Consider the following 9,152-nt stretch of genomic DNA (forward strand, 5'->3'; position numbering starts at 1 on the left):
CCGTAATGCATCTTCCAGGCTTTCTTTCGTTCCATTATTGTCGAGTACAACATCAGCGATCTCTTTAACGTGCTCAGTCTGTCCGCTCCATTTCCGCCTCTTGTTTCCACAGGTCGCGAGGAGGGTTGCGGGAAAGCAGCAGATATCCGGTTATTGGGGACATTGTACGTGCATGATAGCCCCAGTCGTACACAAGACTCGCATGGGATGTCTCTGGCGCATGCCTTTTTGCGTGTCTTGCAGGCGTCGCATGCTCGTGTCACTTTTCGCCTTATCCGCGCCGCCCGAGACAGTCTCCCGCGAGTCCGCGACGCTGTTGTGTGCCCGCCGCGTGGGATGTAATCATGTAACCGCCATTTTCCCTTTGTATTTATCAAATGACTGATGATTCACGTCGAGAACAGCAATCTTTTGTTCAAGGTAGCCCTTGATTTGAATTGCCAGCCTCGCGCATGTGACTCTAGCCACACCAGCCCAGCCAGCTGCTCGCTGACCGCCCAGAGGCTCATCATCAGAGTGAAACTAACGGTCATTACATGTCTCAGATCTGGTAGATTGAGGCAAGATCCTGACATCGTTATTTCTAAACATATTATCGCCTCCCATCACTCCCATGTTCCCCTTTGACGACTGATAAGTTCCTGAACCTCGCCTCTCCAGAGTGCGGCAGTGCCAATAATGCCCAGCCTTCACGGACTCCTTCATCGACAGCGACCAGGACCATGGCAAAAATTTCGGGCCCAGCCTTGCGTCTTCCTCGCACAAATGCTTTACAGTTGGCATAGACCTATTCCAGCCTTGCCTCTCACGAATCCCCCGGTTGGGATTGTCTGTATCTCCGATACTCATAACACCCAACCTAACGTTCCAGATGGTGACATCCTTATCCATGCCGGTGATCTCACACAGTCTGGGTCTTTTCAGGAACTCCGGGACGCGCTCGCCTGGCTACGCTCCCTGCCTCATCCTATTAAAATAGTGATTGCTGGTAATCATGAGCTATTACTTGATTCAGCGTGGGATGATTCGCTAGTTCGAGCAGCCTTTAAGCGAGCTGAACTCGACTGGGGCGATATTATCTACCTGGAAAATGAGGAAGTGACAGTTTCCTGCCCAAATGGGCGCCAGCTGAGGGTCTATGGAAGCCCTTATTCTCCTCGTCATGGTAACTGGGCTTTCCAATACCCTCCACATCAAGATTTATGGGCTACCTTGGTACCGGATGGAATCGACGTGCTGATCACTCATGGTCCGCCCCTTGCTCATCTTGACCTACTCAGATTCGGTTGTCCTTATCTACTACAGACGTTATGGAGAGTTCGACCAAGACTCCATATATTTGGCCACATACATGAGGCTTCAGGAACCGAGTGGATGTTGTTCAATAGACTCCAAGAAGCGTACGAGCGCACTGTCGCTGCAAAAGGGGGCTTTAAGAACCTTCTGCTTACAGCGTGGGAATTAGCTAAGACAATGTATCTCCGCCCGGCTATGGAAGCAAAATGTTTACTCATAAACCCATCCATCGTCGGAGGTTTACGCGATAGTGAACGGAAGCAGCCTGTCAAAGTCTTTATCTAACGTTTCGACATTGTTGATCAACAAACTGAGTCCTACTCACTCCTGCCTTTTTCAACATCCAAATTAATCTCCATTGACTAGTTACACAGGTTTATGCTTAGTCAAATCCGGGGAATACAGGGTAAAGTACGGATTAATTAGTGAGGGGCAGCGGGGAAGCAACAGACGACTACGACCTTGACCCGTCGTCAAACCCCCTCAATCTGCACCGGGGGCTCACCAAGGCGAAAAGCTCGCTCCTCACCCAGGCCCGTACAGGGGCAATCGGCCTGAACGCGTTCCTCTACCGCAGGAGAGTCCCGGATATTGAATCCCCGTTCTGCCGAGAAGGTTGCACTCCAGAAACGTTTGCACACCTCACGCTCCGCTGCCCACGGTACGCGGAGGAAAGGAGAACCCTGGCCCGCCTGGAGTTAGTTGACCGGCACTCCCTGAGGGCAGCGCTATCTCGAGACGGCCCCGCGCAGCGGCTGGCAACCTGGTTCTTCAGTTTGGGAAGACTAAGCGAGAACAGGCTCGCAAGAGAGCTGGAGGGCAGCTACGTATGGCTGGATGAAGACGACGCGGGGGAACCCTCGAGAAGGAGTCGCCGAAACATGGCTCTGTAGGAAGCCAGCTGTTTAGTAGGGCCCTGCCCCTACCATTTAAAAAAAAAAAAAAAAAAAAAAAAAGTGCACCGGCCTGTCACCAAGCTGGACGGACGAGGTACGCAGGTGTATAGCGCTCAGGGGTCGGATGCGGTTTGTAAGGGTATTGGTGCCTGAAATATTTCGTCAATGCCTGAATTAAAGCTGGCAGAAAATAAAAATACCTGAATTAACTACCATAACATAGACTTACATAATATGCTTAAGGTCGACAAAACCAACACCTTGAAAAATGGGCATCAAATACATATGACGGTATTCGTACCCATACAAATCTCAGCATTGTTGAAAAATGAGTCATCTGGATGACCAGGGGGCTCCAACACCGAGAATAATGTCAAATTCGAGTATGAATAGCTTACTATCGTTAGATTACGCGATATACTCAGTCTGGGTAGGCCTTGAACGCCCAGAAATGGGTGATTTCGGAGGTTTGTATGGTGGGATTTAGCCTCAACGCTGGATAATGTGGATGGTGGAAGACTCCAACGCCTGGGACTTGACAGAAACGAGGATTCTCAAGGTGGGAATAGCCTCAACGCTGGATAATGTGGATGGTGGAAGACTCCAACGCCTGGGACTTGACGAAAACGAGAATTTGTATGGTGGGAATAGCTTCACTATCACGAGGGAGCTGGAACTTCATTACAATACATTGTATAGAGCGGTGTAAGAAGGCGGTAAAAAGTCAGGCAGCTTCAGGTATCCTCAGGCACCAATACCCTTACAAAACCGCATCCGACCCCTGAGCGCTATACACCTGCGTAGACGAGGTCTAGCACGATTGGATCGTGGTTAACGTTTTGGAGTTGCGGGCGGAGGCGCCTGCGCCCCGCACGATGTACCTAATAGTTGGATCCGAGCTGAGGAGGGACTGCTTGCCCACGGGGGCGAGGCGGTTATCCGCCTAGACAGTTGTAAGAGTAATAATAATAATTAGTGAGGGGTTGGTAGTGTAGTCCCTTTCTGAAGTGCTAACCTAGCCTTTTAAGTAATACTTCATACCTGCCCGTCTTAATGTGTGTAATCATGCAATGTGTGAGCACCTGGCTTACATCGGGCTAAGGAAAGAGTTGACGTTGCCAGATGCTGAATACTGCCTTTCCAAAGTGGTTCCATGTGCTGCAAAGTTCCTCCCATGGTGTACGAGCAATTGAAGTTCCAAGAGTCGAGAAGTGTTATCCTTGTCCAAGCTACGCCGTCGCACCTTGCGGGGTCAGGGGGCCTTGCGGCTCGTCCAACCCCAACCCCGAGCGCCCCTCCAACACTTCATCATACCACGTTGTCTTTTATTGACGAGCGAGCTTTCTAGTCTGGTCCTGAGTTTTTTGAATAGCGGCTGTGATATTGTCCCCTTTGACAGCCACACACCCCATTTGCATCTCAATGGATCTTTCTCAACTTCTGGACATCACCAGTCTGCTTGTTAGGCCAGATAACCCTCCACGAGATGACCTCGAAGGAATGGACTACGCACGATGTGCAGCTCTACACAACTACCTGATCCAATATGCTTGGCTCGCTGAAGGTCGCCCACTAGCAACTCTAAATGCCAACAGCAACTTTTTCACGGCCTTCGGTGATGAGGCTGAAGCTGAGGCTTGTCGCCCAAGGCTTGATCCGTCACTGGCGGCGTTCCTTGACACCGCTATGGTGTCTCCTTTTCCTTATGATAACCCTCACGAGTACCTCCCATTTTTTGTTTTTGCATGGGGTATCGATGGGCCAGAAAGTCTTTTTGAGGAATTTACAGCTGATATTCACGATCAGCCCGTTGACAGCCTGGTGCGCTTGTACTCGGTGGAAACGAGCTTATCGGCTGAGGAAGGTGGTGGCGGGGTCATCTACCACCAAGGCCTCCACCGCGTTGCGACCTTCATGCATCTTGATGACTATGGCTATGGCTTTCCAGTTGAAGCTAATTCACACGTTTGGAACCCACTAGAGACACTCCTCACCAATTGGATCGACCTTATTCATATTGGAAAAGTTGTGGCTTCGCCTCACAAAGAGCCAGCCTTATTTGACTTCGAAAAGATCGGACCCTGGGAGTGGCGGCCCTATAGCGATTCCCAAGTTACTACGTGTGTCGCCGAGTGGGATCGACTGTGCCAGGCTATTGAGGCGCGCACCTCGCAGCTGCCAAACCCACTATCACCGATCAGCCCCAGCTCCGGGTCTAACGCAGACGATCCAGAGCCATTGGTCGCATCAACTGTCCTGGACGCTGCTTCAGTGCCCAACCATTCCTTTGCACGTGCGTTTCTGACGCGCGCGAGACGGCCCCAGTTCCGTTACATCGCTCCGGGCCTTCTCTTGCCACCGGCTGACTCGGCTGGATTTACGGCAGCGCAGCCATTTAGCCTATTACCCCGCTCTGAGTACACCGCACCGCCAGTGTGTCTCTTCCCCGCTGATACCGGAGACCATCGTCCTATCCAGCTCACGAGAACAACAACTCCATTTTTATTGCCGGACTTTTATTCAAGGTCCACCGAAACTTGTACACCATCTCGCGTCTCTGCAGGCCTGTATACTGAGGCAGTGGAAAGAAACGGCCGTGACGTGGCCGAGGAGGGATTTCGTCTATTGCTCCCGTTCACTTTTAATGGTGATAGGGGCAAGAGCGTGGGCGCACGAAAAAGTGATGGCTCCCTTGTTGACAGAGGACGCTTTTCAGAGCTCTTTCAGCATGGATATAAGCCTTTTGGCGGTGACTACTACCGCTCCCAGCGGCTGGAGCGTTTGCTGGGTTGTTGGCGCAAACTGGTCGAAAAAGGCGTCTGGTCTGTTGGGGCGGATGGGGTACAAGGTACTATCGATACTTTCAAAGATGCTGAGTCCGACCGCTGGGAGGATTATTATATCCCAGCCACGTGGTAGGTATACCAGTGCCATCCCGCCTCTAATCCGGAGACGATTTCCGAGCACTTGGGTTATTGGATCCTACGGAAATGGAGGTACCGGGGCCGAAGAGGGATATACAATTCCATAAGAGGCCAGTCACGAGGATGGCCATTTTCCTAACCGTAATTCATTCGATTGCGATTTATTCACAAGTTTAGTGTCGCGGGATACTTCCATTTCATCCATACATGCCCGTGTCTTTCCAACCTAGCCAAAAACGCGCCAGATCAGATAATGTATTCGTAAACCCCCATAGCTTCCAACCTAAGGATTTGCGGCCTTCCATTATCATTGTCGCCTGGGCATATTTCCAGGTTGATGCTGTCAAAGACCGTAAACATACGGCGCCGGTGTCACCACGCTTCCCGATTCCGTCTGCTGGCCAACGGTACTGGCAGGGAATATCACAGTGGGCCGAGACTCGCTGCTCGCGGCAACACCCGTCGTGACAGTGACGGTGATGGGATCAACAGTCACAGCATCAGAACTGGAGCTTTTGACCGCCTCTCTTGTCCACAAGCCAGCCTCTGGGTCGCCCATATACATGTCCACGACATTGCCCTCCTCGTCAAGGATGAGACGCAATTCGGAGTGCGGGTCGTCATCCTCGTAGATGATATTGCATGTCCGACCGTCGACAGGGTTGCCTTCCATATCGACGAAGAGGAGATTATCATAATCAAGGTCAAAATAAGCATCTTGTTCGCCATTGTGTTACGCGGTGCCTGCTGGTCACTGTGAGTAGAGCTGCTTCCGGGTTGTACTCGCCTAGTTCCACTTCGAATCCCAAGAGTATCTCGCAACCGTACCGTTGCTGTGCTAAGCCTTACACGGACTCGGGTCCTGTTGAGTATCTTGCAGGATGTGCCAGTAGTGCGCGCCAAGTAAGTCAGTCACCAAGTGTTACCACAAGATGAGCTCCCCTACTTGTAGGTTGGGTTGTCTTAAGGGTGAACCGTAGAGTGCAAAGTCCAATAGGTAGTAACCAAGTAACAATGTATGATTGATCGCGAAGAACTAAATACATGTCGGTGAATGAGCGTCCTTATATATCAAGTTCTTCATATCCTGAGCTCTGATCGGGTCATATCTGAGGGTATGATCCGATCATATCCTGAGCTCTGTTGTATCATAGCCAGGGCTATGATGCGTCATGTGACTGGTGGTTGCCTTAGCTGCTGTTGGAGCGTGCCTCGCCAGTCACGTTATCTTTCCCGCATGACGTATCCAAGTTGATTGGACTTCCTGTCTTCTGGCAAGTCCACGCTAGTGGGGTTCGTAACAGTCGAGCTCCATGGAGTCCTTGGAGACGTCTCCCGAGGGCCCATCCCTAAGGAGAAAGCCACTGGCCTTCACCCAGACGTCCACATCGCCCTTAGAACCCGCCGTTCTAGCCGCCCGACCACAGCCTTGGACGAAGTCGGTAAGAGACCATGCGCCGAGGAAGTAGATGATATACCCCACGTTCGGGAAATCAAACCCAGCGCCTATAGCACTAGTAGCAGCGAGGATTTGCCTTCCACCTCTCGTAAACAGCTCCAGATTCCGCGCTCGGGTTTCCTCAGCCAGACCAGCATGATAGGGAGTAACGTAGTCACCATATAGCTCCGAAATGCGGTCGATCTGATTCTTGTAAGGAAAGAAACATATCACCTGCTGGCGCCCCTGGTCCCTCCAAAACTTGAGGCCGTGCCCCACAAGGATTTTTAGGTTGGCATCCTCCGACTCGGCGGGGTTGAGCGTTTTGACCCGATAACTCAGGTTGGGCCTATTGATAGGCTGCCGAATGACCCTAGGTTCTTCGGCCAGTGAAAGCTCTTCCCGGATTCCACTAAGGATTCGTGCGCTGAGCGTGGCCGTAGTGAAAACGAGAGGTCTTTCCAAACGCGTGATCTCTCTGACATGGTGGAGTATGCCCCTGTAGTGTTTGGCGGTATGGATCAGGTGCGCCTCGTCGAAGATGATTCGAGTCACCCGGGATCCCAAGTCTCGCACAGTTCCCGTGAAAGCCGCCGTGACCGCGGTTTCAGCCGAGACTAGCACGAGCTGGGGGCCTTCGTACTGGGCAAAGCCATGGCCTGGGTCCTTCTCAAAGTCAGTCACTCTGAGGCCTATTGCTTGAGCCTTGCTCCTCAGGTCCTCTCGTAAACTGACCAGCGGCACTATAACGATAGTGATTCTACTAGTGCGTAGGCTGGCACATAGTAGAAACAGGGTAGATTTACCCCCGCCGGTCGGCAAGACAAGAAATAGGCAAGGGTCTCGGTTTAGAACCATCGCTAGGAGAGCTTCCCGTTGCCTATCTGACGTAAAGGTAGCATCCGGAAGCCCCAGGAAGTCCCGCAGTAGAGCGCGTAGAACATCAGTTCCAGGGTCTAAAGACTGGGCCTGAGTGACCTGGCTGTAGCTCTTAAAGAGCTGTAGGGGGTCAGGCTGGTCTTCGGCAAAGTCCAGGAAGTCAGGAGAGGTTCGCCGGTCCTGTAACGTCTTGAACTCTTCCAGTAGACCGATAGAGACTACCGGGGGCTGGGACCCAGCTGGCGTCTTCCGAGCACAGAGGGCAGGGTCACTGAGCCGGAAACTGGGCCGTAGGGAAGGAGCTGGCGTAGACTATTAGTAAAGGTTTTGTATTGGTAAAGAGGAATAACTTACCAGTTTGCACAGCCGCATCAGGTCCGGATCCCGCACTAGGCAGGATGGGGAGAAACGACGGCGGGGCGATCGAGGGGTACAAGTGCCAGAATGGGTCAAACTGACTGCCCACCCCAATATATTGATGCCACCGCTGGCAGAAAGCAATGTAGATTTCCTGCCGGTCCTTGGTGATATGGGTCAACTGACCCTCCGTACGGCCATAGACCAACTGGCCCGTCCGTACCGAATGGTGCATCTGACTGGCCCCAATGGCCTCATCGGTGTCCAGGTCATCCTCTTCAGCGTTATCATCCTCGATGATCTCCTGCATCCCATAGCGGATGAAACCCTGCGCAAGATGGCGCCAGGCCTTGAGGCCAACACGCTGATTCAGATAGGTCTGCGTGCGTAGGGCTAGCCGACCTTTGAGTGCTCGAGAGTTAATCACAGTCCCGCCCGAGATGCTAAAGAGGAGCTCCGCCCTGAGTTCAATGTCTAGCATTTCACACAGAAACACTCTGAATGGGAACACGACTACCAGGTAAACCAGTAGTAGGTAGCTCAGGGCGGGTGGTAGGACCCGTACCGCCCTCTGCTCGATATTGGTCGTCGAGAAGGTCTTCGAGTACGTGAGTCGGATGAGGAAGAGACCGCGCTGGGGGTCCAAGAAGAGGTTTCGGCCAGTGACCGGCGATGAAGCCCTTAGAACCTGGATGATCTCGGTGCCTCGTGCCGGGGCTCCACTAGTAATATGGCATAAAACTAGTAGATCTGTCAGGAAGCTCTCTACCTTCTTCAGGTAGGTCACAGCGGTCCCTCGGTTGATCTCCGGGCTTGTAGCGTCAGCGGTTGCAGCCGAGTAAGACTCGAGTAGCCACTCGTTGGCGGCAGGGCCAAAGGCATGAATGGCTAGGAAGTCAGAGAAGGGGCTTGACGGGTCTGACATGCCAAAATCCGCTGCAGGACGGGACCAATCCTCACGGCTTCCAACTTCGGCAATGTTGAGATCACGAGTTAGGCGTTCCCAATTCGCAAAGCCGAAGACGAGCTCGATCAGCGCTTTGCTCGTCTCCATGGTTAGGCCCCTGAGGAAGTCGCCTAGGCCGGCAGAGCTCAGTCTGATCCCTGCGTAGCTGAGGTCATGGAGCCCATGTTTAGTGACGGGAGGACCATCAGAGCTAGACTGTCGAATGACACCAAAGGCGTAGTTCCGAAGGGAAAGGATATCGCCGAGAGGATAGGAAACCTGACTCTGGAAAAATCGATCCATGAAAGATGAGACAAATTCATGAACTGGATCGGCGACGCCCGTCTCTGCCCACGCGGCTTCGAGATCCTAATGGAGTCAGTCAGGGCTTAGGGCTTAGGGCTTAGGGCTTAGGG

At 52.4% G+C, this 9,152-nt stretch overlaps 3 protein-coding genes across 3 annotated transcripts; 1 reads left to right on the forward strand and 2 right to left on the reverse strand.

Annotated features, from left to right (window-relative positions):
• Nucleotides 1-3,614: 3,614 nt before the first annotated feature.
• Nucleotides 3,615-5,111, forward strand: N7515_010351 (uncharacterized protein; the record flags this gene model as incomplete). The annotated part of the gene is made up of 1 exon (XM_056671094.1): nucleotides 3,615-5,111. The coding sequence occupies one exon, from the start codon at nucleotides 3,615-3,617 to the stop codon at nucleotides 5,109-5,111; it is 1,497 nt and encodes a 498-aa protein (XP_056517467.1).
• A 348-nt stretch (nucleotides 5,112-5,459) lies between these two features.
• On the reverse strand, nucleotides 5,460-5,789 carry N7515_010352 (uncharacterized protein; the record flags this gene model as incomplete). The annotated part of the gene is made up of 1 exon (XM_056671095.1): nucleotides 5,460-5,789. One exon carries the CDS (start codon nucleotides 5,787-5,789, stop codon nucleotides 5,460-5,462), a length of 330 nt encoding a protein of 109 aa, XP_056517468.1.
• A 612-nt stretch (nucleotides 5,790-6,401) lies between these two features.
• On the reverse strand, nucleotides 6,402-9,039 carry N7515_010353 (telomere-associated RecQ helicase; the record flags this gene model as incomplete). Its single annotated transcript, XM_056671096.1, has 2 exons — nucleotides 6,402-7,735; nucleotides 7,788-9,039. The coding sequence occupies 2 exons, from the start codon at nucleotides 9,037-9,039 to the stop codon at nucleotides 6,402-6,404; spliced, it is 2,586 nt and encodes an 861-aa protein (XP_056517469.1).
• Nucleotides 9,040-9,152: the final 113 nt, after the last annotated feature.

Source organism: Penicillium bovifimosum, assembly GCF_028826915.1.
Source record: "Penicillium bovifimosum strain IBT 22155 chromosome Unknown utg000008l_segment0_segment0, whole genome shotgun sequence".
Classification (NCBI taxonomy): Eukaryota; Fungi; Ascomycota; class Eurotiomycetes; order Eurotiales; family Aspergillaceae; genus Penicillium; species Penicillium bovifimosum.